At 47.1% G+C, this 21701-nt stretch overlaps 2 protein-coding genes across 5 annotated transcripts; one reads left to right on the forward strand and one right to left on the reverse strand.

Annotated features, from left to right (window-relative positions):
* Positions 1–21: 21 nt before the first annotated feature.
* On the forward strand, positions 22–3905 carry LOC120650790 (pentatricopeptide repeat-containing protein At1g08610-like). 4 transcript variants are annotated; one of them, XM_039928060.1, is made up of 3 exons: positions 22–188; positions 438–2452; positions 3537–3905. In XM_039928060.1, the coding sequence occupies exon 2, from the start codon at positions 566–568 to the stop codon at positions 2330–2332; it is 1767 nt and encodes a 588-aa protein (XP_039783994.1). In that variant the 5' UTR covers positions 22–188; positions 438–565; the 3' UTR covers positions 2333–2452; positions 3537–3905. The 4 variants fall into 4 exon arrangements, with proteins under 4 accessions (XP_039783994.1, XP_039783993.1, XP_039783996.1 ...); XM_039928059.1 differs by having other exon boundaries at positions 438–2447; XM_039928062.1 differs by having other exon boundaries at positions 46–216; positions 438–2447.
* Positions 3906–11027: 7122 nt separating this feature from the next.
* On the reverse strand, positions 11028–19741 carry LOC120650792 (probable serine/threonine protein phosphatase 2A regulatory subunit B''delta). The gene is made up of 13 exons (XM_039928064.1): positions 19152–19741; positions 17304–17552; positions 17108–17210; positions 16931–17030; positions 15579–15684; positions 15357–15447; positions 14005–14146; positions 13612–13759; positions 13407–13516; positions 12849–13005; positions 12658–12783; positions 12439–12584; positions 11028–11812 (listed from the first exon to the last, which is right to left on the reverse strand). Exons 1-12 carry the CDS (start codon positions 19302–19304, stop codon positions 12444–12446), a joined length of 1626 nt encoding a protein of 541 aa, XP_039783998.1. The 5' UTR covers positions 19305–19741; the 3' UTR covers positions 11028–11812; positions 12439–12443.
* Positions 19742–21701: the final 1960 nt, after the last annotated feature.

Consider the following 21701-nt stretch of genomic DNA (forward strand, 5'->3'; position numbering starts at 1 on the left):
GAGATGGCCTTCATTATAATGTTAAAAAATTAAATTCGCCTGTACCTCGCCTCGCCGCCTTCCGCCTTCCGCCTTCCGCCGGCACCACCATCTCCCTTAGCTGGGAGTCCACTCGCACAGAAGAAGAGTAGGTCCCCGGGGCCCTCCGCTCGCAACTCCATTCTAGGCCTTGTGAGCCAGCGCCGCAGGTATTCCCGGTGTACTCCTCTGCAGCTCGTAAGCATCTGCGGTCTGCGGAGGGCTGTCATTTACCTTCTCTTCCCCACATTAGTCCGTGCGAACCCTAGTAGTCCTCTGTTCTCTGTTAAGAAATCTCCAAGCAAGAACTCTAACGCGCTTGCTTGGGAGAGATTGGTTGGATTTATTTGCTGATTGATTGAGCTTAGGGCGTGCTCTCCTTGATTTTGCGCTGATGTCGCCCATTCTGATGTGCGCAGGAAGAGATTTTAGGGTGTGCTGGGGGGAATTCCTGTAGTTCCACCCAAGTTATCTGAAGAGCGGAATGCGTTGTTTCTGGAATTAAATTCCGTAGAAGTAGATCTTGCCATGGTTGTTACATAAGGAAATGGCATATTTTGGGGATATAAGCTGCTGCGGATGTGGTATGTGGTCACATGGTTCCGCTCCAGTAATCATAAACACGTCTACGCGGTCCTTGAGGATTAGAGGGCATGCTGTCTCTTTGGATTATCCCACTAGGACTGAGCAGAAAAATGAGGCCGATCTAGTGGTGATACAACCAGATCGAAGACTGCGGGAAGATTTTGTAGATGCAGGTGCAGACCACGGAAATGGCAGAATAGCAGCAGAGTTCAAGAAGTCTTTACCATCCCTGGAAGCTAATCCGAGAAAGCTGCTGAATCAGCAACAAAAACCAAGAAGGCCCTTGAATCATAACTCAGACATGGTGGCGAATAGGGCATATTTTCCGAAGTATAAAGCTGAGTGCTATGCCGACAGCCTCCGCCGGCACTGCAACAACGGGAAGCTCATTCAAGCTTGCCGTGTGATCGATGAGATGGTGTTACATGGCCAAGTTCCAGATTCGAAGTGCTGTGTTAGATTAATCCGTGGGCTTGTGAGAACTGGTAAGGTAAACAAAGCTAGGCATGTTCTTGAGGTCATGGTGCTTTCAGGTGGGGTTCCTGACACCATCACCTGCAACGTGTTGATTGCTCGACTTTGTTGCGAAGGGCAGCTGAGTTCTGCAATGAAAGTTTTGGAGGATATGAGGTTTACCGGTTGCTCTCCAAGTGGCATCACTTTTAACACTTTGATTAGGTGCATGTGCAGCCAACATATGTATGACAGGGCAGTCTGCTTTTGGAAGGAGCAACTCAGAATAGGTTGGCCACCATATGAGATGACGAGCACCTTGCTTGTTGACCTTGTATGCAAACAGTGCGGTCCCATGCGGGCTCTTGAAGTATTAGATGAACTAGGTTTGGAGGGATGCCAACCAGATGTTGTCACCTACAATGCTCTTATCAATGCATCATGCAAAGCTGGCTGTTTGAAGGATGCAAAGATGATCTTGACTCGTCTTGCAGCTGAAGGCATTGAGCCAAATGGTACAACATATTGCATCCTGCTTCATTCCCTCTGCGACAAGAGAAGGTGGTCTGAAGTAGGTAATTTGCTTGCACACATGAAGCAGGCAAATCATGAGCCTGATGTTACTGCATACAATATCTTTATCAACTACTTCTGTAAGTATGGACATCTGGATCAGGCAATTGATATTTTAGAGATGATGGTGAGTGGAGAAATGCTTCCTGATATAGTGACATACAACACACTTCTGAATGCCATCTCTAAAAGGGGGATGGTTGAAGAAGCTCTTGGGATTTTTCATTCTATCAAAGAAAATGGATGCCAGGTGGTTTGTATCACATACAACACCCTCATAGATGCTTTTGCAAAGAAGGGTGAGGTTATTAGTGCTATGGCTCTGTTTGATGAAATGATTGGTGATGGGATCAATCCCGATGATGTCACTTACGGATCACTTGTCATGGGCTTCTGTAAAAAGAACATGGCCAAGGAAGCACTGGAGCTTTTGAATCAGATGCTTGCTCTTGGCTTTGAGGTTAAAGCAACTACATTTTCCATGATGATTCAAGCATTGTGCAGAGAGTGTAAAGCTGAAGCTGCTGCTGAAATACTAAGAGTAATGGTATCGAAAAATATCAACCACAGGACTGCATTTTTTTTATCTATTGTCACAAGAGTTGCCAAGTCAGGTCGGGTTAAAGAGGCCCAAATGCTACACCAGGAGTTAGTAAAGTGCAAGGTCCTTAAAGAAGATTCCCAATTTATTTTAAGCAGTTAGTTGCTGGATTGTAAGATCCTCAAGTCACTTAGTAGTCATGAAAGTGATAGAAAATGCAAATCAGCTGACACAGCAGATAATTTCTGGAAGTTTTGCAGTGTGAATAATGTCTTCGGTAAGGTAACTCACTCCTGTTGTTTATTCTAGTGGTTGTTTATGTTGCAGATTTAGTGGGTATGGATGGAATGGTAGTTATGACATGGTTCAAGCATTTTCAGTCTCATATAGATTTTTTTTAGTATTCCTTGATAAACATTTACTAGGAGTCTAGGACCTCATTTGCAATCAATGGTTTGGCCTGCACACGTCCATCGCTGTTCTATGCCCTAGCACTAGCATATCTTCCTTTCGTTGCATCATTAGCACACTTTTGCTTTCCCATAGAACATGTGAAGCTGAGGGATATCATTCTCTGCAACTATATTTCTTTCTCAACCGCATTCTGTATTTGTTGTCAATGTCTGTAGACTTCAAATATTAATATTTGATTAAGCTGAGCATCTCCAAGAGTCTTTCTAAATTTCGCTCTCAATTATCATTTGGGGAGCCTTCTGCATAAAAATCACTTTCTATATGTTTTCACTCTCCAACAGCTTTTCTATATCTTGTGTACACTCTAGAAAGCAATTCCCGTTATCTATCTTTGGCTAGCGAGAAATGCAGAATGGAGGATGGCTATATTTGGATAACCACTTAGAGAAGCTGTTGGAGGGTATTTTTCCATCAAAATCTCTATTCCTAACAATGAGGAAAGATTTAGAGAGTCTCTTGCAGTTGCTCAGCTGTTAGAGCAACTTCAAGAGACACTCTATATCCATCACAATTGTTAGGAATAGAGATTTTGATAGAAAAATACTCTCCAAGAGCTTCTCTAAGTGGTTATCCAAATATAGTCATCATCTATTCCAGATTTATCACTAGCCAAAGATAGATAGCGAAAATGGCTCTTTAAAGTGTAAACAAGATATAGAAAGACTTTTGAAGATGCTCTTACCTTTTGTAAATCTATTGCATTTTCACTATGTGCACTGTATTCTTTCCAAAGATGGCTCCATTTGTCCCTGTATTTTTTTAGTTAGATGTGACTGTCTATGTGAAACATCAAATTCTTATGAATGCTTTGTCTCTTTAGTCTCAAAGTAGTAAGCTATGTCTGTCTTTTCCTCTCTTACGGTAGAATTAATATCCGTGCTGCTGTCTTCAGGTCCATTTGTTTGAGGAAGAGGACTGTTGGCCAGTACCACACCATGATGCTTGCTTGATGGTTCTTGCAATAGAATGGACACGGTGGGGTCATGCTCCACATTTCTTCTTTAGTCTTACAAAGCAGCAGCCAGCAGCATTGTTCAGATACCGTAGTTCCATGCCATTCTTCTGCACGCATCACCTCATTAAGCATGGTTATCAGCCGATGATTGGTTATGTGTTCACATATTGTGCTTGTACTCCTGAGCAGTTGTCTTTGTTCATGTAGTCACCTCAACAGGACCTTACGACGGCCTCCTGTATTTCTGGAGGATTGGCAGTGGCCAATGCTCAATGCTGCTTGCAAAATTAAATATGGTTGCGCTCATGTTACTGCTGAGGAACTGGGGGGGCTTCTATTCCCCACGCAAGCGAGCACAAGCTGAGCTATCGCTAAAGCATTCCCGCCGTCGGCCATCTTCCTGTCTCCGGCGGCGGACAGCTCTGCCGCCGGATCCACCGCAGGTGCCGACCCTGCCTGAGTGAATGCTGCGCCCTCACCTGGTCCCTGGCCCACCTATTGTCAAACGGTCGCCTCCGGCCGGCGGCATTCCCACCCCCGTCCACCGCTGCCCCACAACCTGCCACCATCACCATCTGCCGTCGGATCCACCGCTGGTACCGTCTCTACCAGAGAATGTTGCGCCCTCACCGGTTCCTGGCCCACCTACTGTCAAACGGTCGCCTCCAGCCGGCGGCATCTCCACTGCCGTCCGTCGCCGCCCCACAACCCGCCGCCACCACTGTAGGAGAGAATAATTATTTCTATTCTTCAGAACTTTAAAAGGGTGGGATATATATAGTTTCTATACATGGGTCTCTAGATGAGCCTCTATATATGGGCTCAATATACACCAACATCTCCCCGCAGTCTGAACTACCGGCGCAGCGGTGTTCAAGACTGGACAACAAGAAAGCTAACACCCCCCGCAGTCTAAACTACCGACGCAGCGGTGTTCAAAACTGGACAAGAAGAAAGTACAAAGGGCAAATACACCTCCGCAGCCACAACTAACCACCTGCTACGTTGAGGCTGGAGCGAAACTCCGAGAAAGTCGAGGAGGGTTGTCCCTTGGTGAAGATGTCAGCAAATTGGGAGGTGGTCGGGACATGGACTACCCGAACATCACCAATTGCGACCCTATCGCGCACGAAGTGCAAGTCAATCTCCACGTGCTTCGTCCGCTGATGCTGGATAGGGTTGGTGGAGAGATACACGGCGCTGACGTTGTCGTAGTAGACGAGCGTGCTCTTGGCGAGCGGGCTGTGGAGCTTCGCCAAGAGCTGTCGTAGCTAGGACGCCTCCGCCACGCCGTTAGCGACAGCACGGTACTCCGCCTCGGCACTGGAGCGGGAGACAACCGGCTGCCGCTTGGACGACCAGGAGACCAGGTTGCCGCCCAGGAAAACGGCGTAGCCGGAAGTGGAGCGACGAGTGTCCAACCAGCCCAATCAGCGTCGGTGTAGACAACCAGCTCAACAGAGGACGAGCGGTGAAGCACCAGGCCGAGGTCCACAGTGCCACAGACGTACAGGAGGAGACGCTTCAGGGCAGCAAGATGTGACTCCCGGGGATCATGCATATGGGGACAGACCTGCTGAATTGCGTAGGTGAGGTCCGGCCGGGTGAAGGTGAGGTATTGCAAGGCACCGGCAAGGCTCCGGTAGCCAGTAGGATCAGCCACAGGATCACCCAGATTAGCAAACAGCTTCGCCTGAGTATCGACAGGAGTGGAGCATGGCTTGCAATCAGTCATCCCAGCCCGCTCCAGAATGTTAAGTGCATACTGCCGCTGGTGAAGGAACAGTCCAGATGGGCGAGGCTCAACAGTGACACCCAAGAAGTGGTGGAGCTGACCAAGATCCTTCATAGCAAACTCCTGCTGTAGAGAGGAGATGACGCGCTCAAGCAACTGCTGACTGAAGGCGGTAAGCACAATATCATCAATATAGAGCAGCGGGTAGGCAGTCTCATCCCCACGGCGGTAGATAAACAGAAAAGTGTCAGCCTTGGCCTCGGTGAATCCCAAAGTCAGCAAGAATGTGGCAAACCGAGAGTACCAAGCCCGAAGGGCCTGCTTCAGACCATAGAGGGACATGTTGAGCCGGCAGACCATATCCAGACGACTCGAGTCCACAAATCCCGCTGATTGAGTGCAGTACACTGTCTCTGACAGAGTGCCGTGAAGAAAGTCAGTCTTCACATCCAGCTGGTGCACAGGCCAGGAGCGAAAGAGTGCGAGCGAGAGGACCGTGCGCACAGTAACAGGCTTCACCACTGGACTGAAAGTCTCATCATAGTCCACACCAGGCTGCTGGGTGAAACTCCGGAGAACCCAGCGAGCCTTGTTGCGCTCCAGTGTGCCGTCAGCCCGACGCTTATGCGTCCAGATCCACTTGCCAGTCACCACATTGCAACCAGACGGACACGGCACGAGGTCCCACGTCTGGTTGGCGAGAAGAGCCGCGTACTCCTCTTCCATCGCGCGATGCCAGTGAGGATCCGCCAAGCCGTCACGGACAGAGGAGGGTACCGGAGAGACCCGCGGCTCTCCCTCGGTGGCGGAGAGAGTCGCGGCCTGAGCCTCCATCCGCCGAGTCACCATGGGATGGATATGCCGAGGATCCCGGTGGACGACTGGACGGTGGTACACCTCCGGCTCGACTCGAGAGTGAGTCAGCGGAGGCGGAGGCGGCGGCGGCTCCGGTGTAGATGGCGGCGACGACGACTCCGGTGTAGGCGTCGGAGGAGCCTCCGGAGCCAGAGTCGGCACCGGTCCCGGCGCCGAACGACGCCGGTACACCTGCACCGGCTGAGCGTACCGCGGCGGAGCCGGAGTCGGCGCCGGACGATGCTGGTACACCTGCACCGGCTGAGCGTACCGCGCAGGTGCAGGGGGAGGCACCGAGGCCGCGCGTGGCGCAGCTGGAGACACCGGGTCCGCGCGCGGCACGACCGGAGGTCCGGGAGCCGCACGTGGCACGACCGCGGACACTGGGCCGCACGTGGCGCAGCAGGGATCACCGGAAGCGGTGCCGGTGTGCCGGGAAAACCTGCAGGGAAAAGAAAGACAGGTAAAGGTGGCTGAACCACCGGGTCAGTCGGAAATAGGGACTCCAGCTCGGGGTCAGCAGAAGGTGTGGAGGAGGTGGAGTAGGGGAAATTTGACTCATCAAAGATGACGTGTCGGGAGATCATGATGCGATGAGAGGTGAGGTCAAAGCATCGGTACCCCTTGTGGTCAGGGGAGTAACCAAGGAACACACACCGAGTCGAGCGGGGCACTAGCTTGTGAGGAGCAGTGACGGAGGTGTTAGGGTAACACGCACACCCGAAGACCCGAAGGTGGTCGTAGCGAGGAGGGGTACCGAAAAGAGCGTGGTGTGGAGTGGGAGCAGGAGAAGCGGTGGACGGAAGACGATTGAGCAAGTAGGTGGCGGTGTGGAGGCTCTCAGCCCAGAAGTGCGAGGGCAGAGAGGCCTGGATCAGAAGGGTGCGCACGACGTCATTCGTCGTGCGAATCATCCACTCAGCCTTGCCGTTCTGAGGAGAGGTATACGGACAAGACATACGCAGTTGAACACCCCGAGAGAGGAAGAAAGAACGGGAGGTGGAGTTATCGAACTCACGCCCATTGTCACACTGGACGGCCTTAATGGTGAGGCCGAACTGTGTGGACACCCAGACAAAAAAGTGGAGGAAGGTGGGGAAGGTCTCAGACTTAGCGCGCAAAGGAAAAGTCCAAGAGTCGCAAAGGAAAAGTCCAAGAGTAGTGCGAGAAATCATCGACCACCACCAGATAGTACTTATAGCCAGAAAGGCTGAGAATAGGAGAGGTCCACAGGTCACAGTGAACAAGATCAAAGGCATGTGCAGCATGCGAAGAAGAAGAAGAAAAAGGGAGCCGAACATGACGACCGAGCTGGCACGCATGGCAGAGGGGCTCAGCAGGAGCCCTAGTACCAGGAACATCGGTACTACGACTGAGCTGAGCCAGAACGTCGCGGCCAGGGTGGCCAAAACGTTGATGCCAGGTTGTGGAAGACGGCGTCGCAGCAAAAGCGGCAGACCAAGACGGCCAGAGCAAAGAAGAAGGCGAGAGTGGTGCAGCGGAAGAAGGAAGATGAAGGGTGTAAAGGGGCCCCGTGCTGTCACACCAGAGTAGCGGACGTCGGGAGGCCGAATCCTTTACAGTGAGGCCAGAAGAATCAAACTCGATGGAACTAGAATTGTCAGCTGTAAACTTACGAATGGAAAGAAGGTTATGAACCATCTGAGGAGCAACAAGGACATTGGGAAGAAGAAAAGAACTAGGAGCAGAACCCACGGCGGTGACAGGAAGGCAAGACCCATCACCAACCATGATAGAAGAAGGACAAGATGGGTGTGGGGGTCGGACAGATGAGAGGATACCGGCATCTGGCGTGGTGTGGAAGGGGGCACCCGAGTCGGCGATCCACTCGGTGCTGACCGGCGGTGTCCGCCCCATGGCACTGAAGGACTGCGCCAGTGCGGCCTGGTCCCACCCCCAGGTCAGGTCGGCTGCTGGCTGGGTGGCGGGGTCCAGAACGGCGCGAACAGGGGAGCAGTAGCGGCGAGCATGGCCGCCGGCTAGGGCTGAGGATGAGGGCCCCCCTGACCCTGAAACGGCCACATCGGGATGCGCCCTAGCCATGGGGCACTGAAGGATGGCCAGGGCGTACCTCCAGGGCCAGGAGCAGGAGTGGGAGCCGGAGTCAGGTCCGGAGTGCCCCGAGCACCACCACCACGTCCCCTCCGCCGACGACGCCCTCGGCCTCCCCTACCCCCGGTCTGGCCGGTGAGAGGAGCACCAAGGAGGTGGTCGGGTGGGTCGATCCGGGGTTCAAATCCAGAGACAGAGGACGAAGCCTGGTGGGAGGACGAAGCGCCGTGCTCGGTGAAGGGGGTGGCGGGCGGGACAAGGAAGTAGGGCTTCTCCACGGCGACTCGACGAGTGAGAGCGTCAGTCGCGAAGCGCTCACGCTCCCAAGCGAGGGCAGCTGCGCGGGCCCGCTCCTGAGCCGCCGCAGCCTCGGACTTGGCGGCGAGGAGGGCCGCGGTGAGAGCCGCGTCGGCTGTAGCAGCATTGGCGGCCATCGAGGGTAGAGGCACCGCGGGCGCGGCCACGGGCAGCAGGGGCGGCGGCCAGGGCGGCCGCGAGGCGGGCGGTGGCGGCGCGGGCGCAGGAAGAGGCGCCGTGGGCGGCGGCGGCGGCGGCGGCGGCAGCTGGCACGCCCGCGCCCACAGCCCCCGCGCCGTGGGCGGCGGCGGCTTGGGGCGCGTTCGCGCACAGGGCCACGACGGCGGCGGGCAAAAGAGGTGGAGGAGGATAGGCCCCAGTGCCCCCAGCTGCGGCGGCGAAGGCGGCAGCGGTGGAGGCAAGCGGCGGCGGCCAAGCCCCTGTCCAGATGCCCAGATCAAGAGTCCGAGCGGGAGTAGGGGAGGAGGGGGAGCTGGGCGGTGGCGGCGCTGTGCCAGGCGCGGCCCCAGCGCCGGCAGCCACGGCCTGCGTGGCGGCTGGCTAGGCGGCGGCCGCAGCAGCACCGTCAGCCGCGGGCCCCTGCTGCTGCACCTGCGGGGCGGGCTGTAGGGCGGCGGCCCCCTGCTGTTGCACCTGCAAGGCGGGCTACAGGGCGGCGGATGCACCTCCCGCCGCAGGCCCCTGCTCCTGCGCCTGCGGGGCGGATTGCAGGGCGGCGGCTGCACCTCCCGCGCCCGCGGCCCCGGGGGGCAGCACGACCAAGGCCGCGGCGGCGGGATCCGGTGCCGGCCTGGTCCAGGCAGGGGCGACGGGATCCGGCGGCTGCCTGGTCCAGGCAGCAGCGGCAGCCGGAACAGGGGAGGTCAGGGGAGGAAGGGGATGGAAGGAGGAAGGGGAGAGGAGGGACGGCGCCGGCGGCCGGCCATGGCTGCCGGCGGCGGCGGCAGCTGGGGTAGGGAGGAGAGGGAAGAGAGAAAAATCTAGGTTGATACCATGTAGGAGAAAATAATTGTCTCTATTCCTCCAAACCCTAGAAGAGTGGTATTATATAGTTCCTATACATGGGCTTCTAGATGGGCCTCTATACATGGGTTCAATATACACCAACAACCACCACCCATCTTCCCTACCACCACCACCCCCACTTCTAAGGTCGTCGGTGGCCATCGGACCCCGACAACCCTGACCACGAAGGACCTGAACTTTGGCCGCTACCATCTCAACGAGGAAGATGAACAAAGCGTTCTTCTACGACACGTGTGATAAGCGGATTTGTCGCCAGTGCCACGCATATCTGATGAAAATTGGACCCGCATAGTAACGACATACTGCCTTTACAGTTCTGCGGAAGATTTGTTTGTTTCCGGTTGGATGCAGATGATCGCTTTGGTGCAACAAGGCAGGAACTATCCTTCAAAGTTCAAAGATTCTAAGAATTTGTCAAATTGCACACTGTTGTACGTCTGGTTAGTATGAGGACAGACTGGCCTATGAATTGCGGATTGGTCGAAAGGAATGGGTCGTCAGCACTGCCTTCGGCCCTGTCAACGGGGTGGAGTGGCCCAAGAATTGGTAGGAGAGACAATCCTATCCTAGATAGTACTACAAGCCCCGTAAAGCAGAATAGTGACAATTACTCTAGGTTCTTCGACCGATTTTGTATTTTTGTGTTTGCTTAGACTGTCATTCTGTTCTTTGTGGCTTTTCGTATGGTTAAACCTATTTTTATCGCGGTATCCTCAGACATCCTTACGCCGACTGGGTGCGGAATCTTTTCTTAGCAACACATAAAGTGCTGGGAGAAGCAGCAGCAAGCGTCCACAAGTGGCTAGAGTTAGATGTCTTGCACTTAATTTGTTTGCAAGATTATTGTTCGTTGAAGTAGCCTGATAGCACGAGTTTGTTAGGAAAGATAAACATTGGAGTTCGTTAAGAGATTTGGTAGTGCAGCTGCTATATAATGAGCACGGCTAAACTTGTTCAAGGTTAACAAAGGAATTAATTGTTCCCTTAATTGATTATTCAGACTTCAGAGCCTCTCGAGGGAGAGCACGCCTCCGCCCCTTGCTAACCCCCCCATCCAATCTACCGTCCACAGCATGTCAGTGTCTCTGGTCCTTTCCACTCCTGCATTGGAGCTCGCCCACTGCCGCCGCCCCTGTGCCTATAGCTACAGGCTACAGCTGCTGTGTTGCATTTGATGCATTTGACAATGGGCGACATCATTTTCGCTGCCAACTTAAGGCTGCAATGGACAAGCTCTTAACCGAGATCACATCCACAAGGATGATGACACGATGACACCACGATTAATGAGACCTATACGCACGCTTATATTTTGGTATGACCTGCTTTTTGGTAACAGGACCATATAAATCATACGTTGCACAACAAAAAATAAGGAAATATTGCCAAGAACACAAGTTTTCCTTTAAAAGACAGTGACAGCAAATAATATACATGCACATATAAAGTTTCAACATTGCGGGGCAAAGGTAACTCGAAATGCAAACAGCGTATCAATGCCAACAAAACGAACCAACCTAGAACATTCTTCAAATTTACACCTTAACAAAAATGGGATTGCCAATGTTATCTACCTGTTTGTTAAAGAAATACTATGCACCCAATCCACGGCTTCCCGGTAGTGTTACAAAATGACAGCAGTATCCATGCCCTGAGGTCTCTGAGCTTTCTCAAAATGTTTGAACAGCAATAAACCAAGAACTACAAAACACCACGCTGATGAGAAAGCAGAACCTGAAAGCTACATACCATGATCAAAGTCGCTGGTGGAATAGCTAGCTCAGCGCTTCAAGAGATTAATAACAAAGAAAATGGCAGCCAAACATTAACAGTTCAGCCCCAAAACTTGCGCAAAGCAATTGAATTGACATGCATCCCCCAAAAGGACCAATCAGAACACAAATGGAACTAGTCGACCAGGAAGGGTCCTTCACTTTAGTATCATTTGTGACTGTTGAGGTTGTTGCCTTTACACTGCACTGCACGCCCATCAACCCCCCTTCCCACTTTTCCAGCCAAGCAAAAATGTTTGCACAACATGACAACTGACAAATATTGAATCAGATCTGCACAGTAAAACTTGTAAGTAGTTTCTGGTGTTACTGAATCTGTTGCGAGCCAACCAATGGCATCCACAGGGTAGCCACCAACTTTACTGCTTCCCAACCAAAATCATCCATGTCCGACCAAATTCAGGCAGCAAGAACTGTTAATGGAAAAAAATGAAAATTAAAAATGCTTGTAGGACCATGATCATTGACCATAGGTATATCATTCGAAAAGTTTCTCAACTTTGTAAACATAATAATAGTTCAGGAAAACGAAACACCAGAAACCAAGGCGCCAGTCATTAGGTGCCAAAACCAAGGTTATTAAAACGATAAAATGACAAAACGAATAGAGGGTAGATTTTAACGAAACGATGGACGTTTTATCGTTTAAACGGACGTTTTAACGTTTAAACGTCGATTTCACAAGAATGTTTTCTCGTGAAAACATCGTTTTCACGACGTTTAAACGTCGTTTTAATAACCAGGGCCAAAACTGGTTTTAAACGGCCAAAACTTTTATGTCAATTCTGGCCAAGCTGATAACATGTGATGCCTAAAGCCTTCATGTCACTAAAAGGATATGAACAGGTCTAAGTATAGAGAAAATAAGATAGCATTCCCTCCATTGCACAACAGAAATCTGCCCACAACCCTTGTATGCTTCAGACCTGGGTACCCCTGTTTCTTTGAAAATTTCATGGTGTCTTCTACAATTCATTTAGCTACCTTATCATGTTGCGATATTAGATTTATCAAAACAATATCAAGTACAAACACTTACGCTATTCAGAATGGAGCCTCAAGTGATTCATCCCACACATCACCACTTCCATTTGAAGCATCTTCACCATCTTCTTCCATGGACAACCTAATATACTCTCTATGCGCGAATCGATCCCACTCAGTTAGGGTTGGGTTTTCACGTTCCTGCATTAAACAGTATCTTATTTATGTTGATGCTTGGCAGTGAATCTAAAACTTTATGAAGGGTTATAATCACCTGGCGAATGAGGAATGGATCACGAGTTTCAAATGCCATGAACTTGTTTAGATTGAAAAGAATATTGAATATATTTCCTGAGAGTTTACACCGTTTTAAGTCCCGTAGTGTAAAATAGCTCTCGTTCTGTAGAAAGGGAAAGCTTTATCAAATCCAGTTAAAATGCTTTATGATTATGTCTGAGAATCTACCTCTGGTCCAATCATATCAATCATCTGGCATAATATGTCATCGAAAAGCACAGGTTCCTGCGCCATGCACTCCATACGGTGCAATTGCTCCTCATAGAAAAATTGCATTTCATTGGAAGTTAAAATACCATTACCATCAAGATCAATGCACTTAAACCTGTAGAAATTGTTTCACATAATTCAAAAAACATACACCAACAATCTGAGTTATATACACTACACTACAACAAAGATACACAGGTTGCAATTAAAAGCATATGTGCCCTCCTCAAGTTAAAAGATGCTGAGTCTTTATCTTTTAAAATGGAAAACATCATTGATGTTTTACTACATCTGTCAAGATTATGAAAATTCAATGGGGGTCCATCAGATAAACATCAATTATGAAGATTCAATAGGGCATGTACATAAAAATGTGAAATATGTTAGGCATCCCAGCACTGGGAAATGGGGTGCGTGCACCTCCACCACACGTTAAGAATATAAATTGTAAGTTGGAAGACAATAGGAACAATTCTCCAAATGCACATACAAGACGCCTATTCAGAAAACAGTTACCAGTATTCAAGGCTAGGCTCAGATGATTTGTCTTCCTCTGATAATATGAAGTAAACGAAGTCTTCATAACCCATCTTTCCTTCTGTCATGCTTGTGAATTTCCTTGGTATCTAAGTTACAGTAAAATAGCCAATATAAGGACACAAAGCACAACATTTTGGTAAACAATGGCCAAGTTCCGAATGCACCAACGGAATAGACTAACCTGTGTAAAAATTCTATCAACTATTCTATAGGTCAATGAATGATTTCCATATCTGATAAGGTTTTCCTTATCAATCAAGAAATCGTGATCTGTATCCAGCTCCCAAAATTTGCAGTAAATCACATAGAAGTGCTCATATGAGAAGTATCTGTGTCAAAACATAACCCAACATTATCACTATTGGGAAGCATCATGCAAGAATATTATTACTGTATGAAGAGCATCAAGAAATGTAATCCACACTAATGGAAGTACAAGTAAGATACAGAAATGCATGTAAGAAACTGGATCATGATAAATAGTGCAATGAAAGCCTCTGTTCTGCTCAGAACTCATGGGCATACACACACAAATGGACACTGGCAATCTGTTAACGATCAATGCATTAATTACCTCAACACTTTGTTGATATCTTCTTCCTCATCTAATTGCTGAAGCGCAGCAATTAAATTTCCACGTTTGAGCTCTCTCAGCGTAAGATGGCCATTTCCAGATCTATTTATGGAGTAAAAGATTCTGTATATTACAGTTTCCGCTGAAGAAAGAAAATGAAAAAAATGGTTATAAATGAATGTGATACAGCAAACAATAGCAATAGGTGAAAACATCCAGCAAATCTTATGTCAAAATCATAATGAGTTGCTTTTAAGTAATGATTGGCAATGCTCCAGACTTCAAGCAACCAAAACCTAATTTTACAGCATTTTGCAATCATTAAGGGAAAGAATTTACCATTGCCCATTAATCACTGGCAAGAACCACAACGTGAAAGACAAGGTTATCAGGCTGAATAAAAGAAGCATCGTATTATTAGTGTTGAAAAGAAGTGACCATGTTTTCATGACCTAGACAAGTTCGTTGCAAAAACAGATGCACCCAGAAAATCATCATATTTACTAAGCCTAGCAAAAAGTCGATCAGTTTTGAACTAACAATGCAAGGATGCCAATATACATTAGGTACATGGCTTGTCTGTTAGTTTCACATGTGCATTTCTTAAGGAACAGAAGAATAAAAAGGCATTGAAAAGCACATATAGGAAGTACTCCGTTTTCTTTTACTCGGCACATGTTTTATGCTTAGCAGTTCAGGAATAGAGGGAGGATGCTTTCCCCAATGCAGAAACGTATTCCCTCCGTCAGTCCGTCCCGTGAAAAGTGCAATCCTAATATTTGAAAAAAAAATCCCACAAAAGAGTGAAATCCTAGAAATTGGGCAATACCAAATGCCTAATTAGTGGTCAGATTTGATTTGCAAGCCAAAATTAACTTCTATCCATGATTTTTGGAAGTCTGATTAGTTGCACGTGATAATTAAACAAGACCATGGAGGTCATTTCACGTCACTACTAATCTGTCTGAAAAAAAAACTAAAATTGCACTCTTCATGTGACGAAGTGAGTACAGGAATACCCCTAGTTTAAGTCTATGCGTGTGTGATGCATTAACACGTTGCTATTCCCAAGCTGCCAAGCAGTCATGAGTAACAGGCATGCCGTTCAAACTCAACCCACAATTGGTGCCCAGCCATGCCACTTCTGTGCAGCTGTATTATCTATAATAGAAACCAGGAGCACATAGAGGCTAGCAGGGCATGCACACTTCACACTAAGAATGGGCAATTGGCAAGATCCTTGGTCCTTGAACCAAAAAAATCGCATCCTCTACTCCCAAATGGAGGGAATATAAATTGGAGTAAATAATTAATTCTGCAGTCTGCTAGTTCCCTCGGATAGCAGGAATTACCATATCTCTCCTGAAACTCCGGGGTCCCTTGTAAGAACTCTAAGCCAGGGTGAGTTGCCAGGAGTTCTTTAAGGACAGGCTTGAAGTCATCCTGTACATATCAAAGAAAATATAATATTTTCTGTCAGTATAAAAGAAATCATACATAATTAGAATCTCTCCAGCTACAGTCATCAATTTCCAAGTTAGTATTGAGAATAGTCAGAGAAAAATAATGCTGACCTGAGTGAGAGAGTTGTAACCCGGCTTTCTTAATATTTCAAATATTTGGCTTGCCATATCCATCGTAATCTTATTGTCATTGATCCAATACTCAACAAATGCATCCCTATGATCAGAGATAAGAGTCAGATTACCAAATCTAAATCTGAAATTCAATTACAAATGTTGCGCAGAATAATCAGTTTTGAGTGGTAAAACAGGTTTTATTCAAAAAATGAAGAGGTGAACAGGCAGCAATTTACATAGAACCACTAATAGAAATCATCATATGTGGAGATGTAAGTTTGATGAAGATTAACTCAAAACCCACCCTTTCCTACTAGAGTGAAAAATAGATTGTGTCAATGGGTTAATTGACCCATTTGCGTACCAAATCACATGTTCTAGCATGGTAAAGAGAAAATAACTAAACATAACATCATATCCCTACCCACTAGTTATTGAAAAAAAAACATGAAACAATGCAGAAGTTGTGCGGGGTCAAATCTGAATCAAGAAGCCTGCGACCCAAAAGCTTCCAAATCAGTGCCTGGTATGATCTACCATTGCAGATTTTACAGGTACGGACAAACTCAAGAAAAAATAGCACCAGTGACTCACAGTAGAAGAAGGATAACAAAAACCACTTTAGCAGATTCTAAATTCTTAGTCCACCTGATCTACTATTCTCACTTTCTTTACATTTCTCAATGTTTCTAAATTCTATATAATTCCTTCAATATACATATGGATGCATCCTTCAACCAATAGGCAGCCAGTTTTCAAAGCCTAAAATATACATATGGATGCATCCTTCAACCAATAGGCAGCCAGTTTCCAAAGCCATTCATGTGAAGGAGAAACTATGAAAAAACCTTGAAATCTCATTCCCAGCAGTCCAGGTACTAGCCAGACAGGATACAGCACTTCCAACTTGAAGCACTTGAATCTATAAAAGAAAACTAACTGACCAAAAAATATTAAATGCTTGCATCTTTAATTAAATGTTGAAGCGCTTGAAGATCACATAGTCCATTAAGAAACCACGTCATAACTAACAAAGAAATAGTCTATGAAATGTCCAACTAAAATGCTGAAGACCAATGAAGAGTTTTGGCATAAGCTAAGAATAATCTGTCTTGAAGTGACAGAAGAGGTAAAAGGCCAAAACACACGACTGTAATCACAGAACTGAGATCAAGCATGTTTACATGCTTCAGCAAGGAGAGGGAAAAGGAATCAAGACACCAAAGAAGAAAGAGCCGAAATAGGATAAAGGACCCTGGCCTGACATCTGAAAGTAACTACAGTCCCTCAACTGGGTCTTTAGACGGGCATCACTAGACCTTGGATTCGGATGTCAAACATCATACCTTGAGACGGTTCCAGTGCACGCAACATCAATTTTCTTGAAAAGAACACTAGAGAAGAATGAAGGAAGCTTGCATATGTCCTTTGTCACCGATCTAAATTCTGGTATGGACGAATAAGGTATATGAGCTTCAGAATTCATCTCAATGCCAAAAATCAAGCTGTGAGATCATATTCACCTTGAATCTGAAGCCCCTCCCCACCAAAAAATAAGTGATCTATTCTAGATAAGCACTGCTCCTTCAAGTCTTTTGGAGGAGGACGCCCATTCTTGAAGTAAAACTACAAAACATAATGGTCCAACAAAATTGACGCTTAATAAATGAATTTAGGAACAAAAACTTCAATTATTGTTAAAAGATAGGCGGAAAGTACCTGAGGTATAACTTCTCTCACTGGTTCACTAACTAATTTCAATGGAGAACCCAAGGACGATGGTCCAGCACCAGATCCTCGTCTCATAACACGGGGAGAACCAGAAGTGCTCCTAGGAGAAAGTGGAGGAGCACTACCAGCAGGAAACATCGACGGTAGAGAACTACTTGAAGCAGCATTTGTACTAGCAGAGGTTCCAGCAACATTAAGCGTAGTACCAGCTTTTGCATCCTCAATCAAAGACTTTACCTAGTGGAACATGGAAAGCATAAGAAACCATGGATAATACACTACAGAGTTTCAGATCATTCACATAAACACAAAGAAAGAAAAACTCAACAATATACAATAACATGAGTTTACAGATGATCAAGGGAAGGTATCTCAATAATCACATAAGAAAAAGACAATCATGTAGAAGATGTGCAAGTACAGCATTAACATTGGTGGGTGCTCGCAGTGAAACAGAACATTGTAGCATCATCGGACAAAGAAGTAACACTATCCTAATAAAATATAAAGCTGTAGAAAACACTACCCTAAGATTCCGCAAAGCATCATGTTGCCAATACAGGCTTTTCATATTTAACCCGTAGGCATCATGCATTATAAATCCATTCAACCTTAAATCCCCATCAACTGGACATCCTTGATTCCTCATGGAAACAATCTTATGGACAAATGGAATTATTGAAGGACACAGATCATACCAAACCACAGAAATCGTTATCACTTGCAAAATATCTACATTTACAGCTTCCACCACAGGAAATGCTATCACATACACAAATTACTGTAGTGGTAGCATCAGTGCTTGTTGCATGGTCTGTTAGTGCAGTGCCAGTAGATACTTTCATGATATAACAATAAGGTACAGAGGCATGCATAAACTAAGCTACCAAAGAGCATCGAGGATAATTCAAGCAGCAGCGCAGACTCTATCAACTGAGAAGCCATTGCACTCCGCATCAAATATAAATAAATGCAGTTATTCACTAAAAGCTACCAACCCCAGACCAGAGTGAGGTAAGAATCAAAACCAGCATTATTGTTGAAAAGTTCATTTACAGCACACCAAACTTCAATTCTTCAAATATCCTGTATTCCTCTATAATAATACTATTGCAAAGAGAAACCCTCAAGTCCAAAACACCAAGTCGATGAAAATGTTGAATCAATCCATGCATTGTCACACCCACCATAAGTCTTTTGCAAAACTGATCAACCGCATGACCTCACTCAAATGGAGACAGGCATAGATACTATCTTGAGCTTGTTGTGGCGCAGGAATGGAATCAATAAGAGTCTTCTACAGTTGTAACTCAAACTGACAAATTAGCTAATTCAGATCAAATAATCAACTAAGAAAGGGCACCCCCAACCTCCCACACTCACTAAAATACAGATCTAACATCTGCCGAGTCCCAAGTTTACAACAATCAAAGCCAACCCACAGAGACACCAGACGAAGACCCACAGATAATCACATTAAGCACATACAAATGCTATATCCATGCTGCCCAGTTACTGAATTTACCTTGGCAAGTTCAGGAACAAAACCACAGACGTACAGAAATATCTAGGAACAAAGACGAACCAAGCCAATAAACGGACCATACACTGATATACCAAACTCCGTCATCGTACTTGAATCGAAGACACAAGCTCATAAATGCGAACAATCTAGCCAGTACGCGCCGCAGAGCCAAGCACACCAACCAAACGATATTTCTAATGAGCATGGGCCCAAGATCACAGAGTCCACGAGAAAATTAAGCACAAACCAAGCCAATCAGGCATAAAACCCAAATCAGAGCGCGGAAGGCGGGAGGGCGCGTAGAGGAATACCAGTTTGGCTGTCTCAGGTAGCACGAGCCACTGCGAGTAGAGCGCATCAGCTATGATGGAATTCTCACGGAGCGCGCCCGGCGCGAGCTCCGGTAGCTGCAGCAGCTCCGGGTCGAGCGCCGCCGCGTCCCTCCTCGCCGGCTCCACCTCCATTACTCCCAGACCCTAGCGGCCTTCTCATGCACCAAGTGGGCCACCAAAACCCAGATCTGCCCCCGCGCGTCTGGACGCTGCTCCGGCGGGGAGGGAGGGCGCGAACCGGAGCTCGGGGGAATCGGCGTCGAGCGACGGAGGAGGATCGGGTGCCAGCGCCGGTGGGATCTGAGGCGGCGGCCGGAGGAAAGGGCGGGAGCAGGCGAAACCCTAGGCAAGCAGCGGAGCGAGCGGTGGTGAAGATGGGGGGAGACGGGAAGACGGTGGCGGGGTAATGGTGGGGCGTCGATATAACAGCGGAGAGCAAAATAGATTTGTCTTTCGGATGGCACTTTCAGTTTGGGCTAAGCGAGCGAGCGTGTGTGCTGAACATTGCAGGCAAGAGGCAAACCCCTCACTGGAAGTGTACCTACCAGTCTCCAAAATGAACCGGGGAGATGGTTACAAGTTCGTCGAGTAACCTTTCATGGTTTTATGAAAATTATGGTATTATCAGCTTTCTGGACATGTAGATGATGATGAACTATTTGTTTTTGCGCCTTTTGGGTGAGTGGATATGACGTTACCAAATTGAAAAGCTAAATACTATGAATTTTCTCCGTGAGTTGTTACTTCGATCTTTAATACGTACTGTGCATTGTCAGTTTGCAGTGCGCACGAACTCAAATGCAAACATCGCATTTTGAGGACACCTTGTCTATGTTATATGACACATCTTTAATACGTTAAAATAAGGAAGGACAAGTTGGCACCATCTCTTCTACGTTTCGTATAACTAGCTCTTTTTACATGCCACTATAGTATGCACCAATCGAAGTAAGCACATATATAAGTAGTTAAAGAATTTAAGTGTCGATAGTAACAAATGGATATGGCAGACTAGATTGATAGTGTATTAGGACTATGTTATAACCACATGCCCCTAAGAGTCCCTTTTTACGTAGGGAACATATCTAGTGCAAACCACAATTTTGTAAAAAAATTCTTGTAAATCACGGCAAAAAAGTCGTCTAAATTCACCAAAAAAATCACACATATAGATGATATGATGATACACAACTTTGTAAAATATCTTGTCCAAACTCAAATTCGTTTGTGAGATATAAAAATAACAAATTTCTAACAAATCATCTGGACAGCTTCCTGGCTTGAAATTTGTTCTTGAGATGTTTGAAATATCTTTCTCACAGATGTTTGATTTTTGAAGATCAAAATTTGATGGTGTAGTAATAATATTTAATAAATGTGCCACAATTATAGTAAATAACACCCTCATTACGAACAACACACCATGAGTAACATCATGTTCCTAGGTTGGCCCCAACTTCACTCTTGATATCTAAACCGACATAACAAGTTGAACTCTTTTGTTGCCCCTCCAATCAACCCTGACATATGCAAACAATCTAAACCTTAGGTCTCTAGGACTCATCATCACGTGTATGCGATCTTGCTCCCACTAGTTCAAGATACGGTTGCTTATAACCTGTTTCATGGTCTTCATATTGTAGAAATTTTAATGCATCACCGTCAAACTTCTTTACTCGCAGGGGCGGAGCCACATTGGTGCATGGGTATGCACAGGAATACCCAACAATTTCGACAAAACAATAAAGTATATCTATGATATATAGATGTATATTGTTTGTGTTGGACAAATTCATCCGCTCTTAGCTTCTTATCTAAGCCTAAACTGATTGCAAAAAACAGACCAACAAGTAAATATGATAGCAGGCAATTTTAACTTATCATTTTCTTATTGTCTAGGAATACCCAACTCACAATTTCTGACTCCGCACTGTTTACTCGTGCATCAAACTACATAAAAGACTACATAAGACAATTTGACACTCTATCAACTCAAAAACAAAGTATTTTGCCTCAATTACTAACTAAGGTTTCCATCTTCTTGCACCTACATGTACGATAAGTGTCGGGTACCACGATTAGAGACACCCTAATCGGGGTACTAAGACCGCTTAAAAAAACACAAACACCTGTTAAGGCAGTTGGGCCCACGAAGGTCCACGGCCTCCTTCCAGCCTAGAAGAAAGCAAAGGACTCAAAGAAGCCCAGCGTGCGGCCCATTCGCATCCCCCTCGAACCCGCGGAACGATCTCCGCCTCGCTCGAGGGTCCCTCTCGGGCCCGCTGGACAATCTCCGCCTCGATCGAGGGTGGCGGATCAACCCTCGAGCGGGTGACTCATCTCCGCCTCACTCGAGGGCTCCCCTCAGGACCCTCGACCGCGCAACATATCTCCGCCTCGCTCGAGGGTAGCGAACCTACCCTCGAGGGAGTAACTCATTTCCGCTTCGCTCGAGGCCACCCCTCGGCACAAAGGACGAACAGCCCCGCCGCCCAACCGCTCGCCGTACGAAGGCATTAAAAGCCAGCC

This window comes from Panicum virgatum, chromosome 9K (genome assembly GCF_016808335.1).
Source record: "Panicum virgatum strain AP13 chromosome 9K, P.virgatum_v5, whole genome shotgun sequence".
NCBI classification, from domain to species: Eukaryota; Viridiplantae; Streptophyta; class Magnoliopsida; order Poales; family Poaceae; genus Panicum; species Panicum virgatum.

Excerpts from the sequence above, each read along its gene's own strand:
- LOC120650790 (XM_039928060.1), top strand. The coding sequence starts at position 566 with ATGGCATATTTTGGGGATATAAGCTGCTGCGGATGTGGTATGTGGTCA.
- LOC120650792 (XM_039928064.1), bottom strand. The coding sequence starts at position 19,304 with ATGGAGGTGGAGCCGGCGAGGAGGGACGCGGCGGCGCTCGACCCGGAG. Across the intron at positions 17,211-17,303 it reads TGAGAGAAGTTATACCTCAG|TTTTACTTCAAGAATGGGCG; the intron begins GTACTTTCCGCC and ends TATGTTTTGTAG. Across the intron at positions 13,006-13,406 it reads GAGCCTAGCCTTGAATACTG|GTTTAAGTGCATTGATCTTG; the intron begins GTAACTGTTTTC and ends CAATTTCTACAG.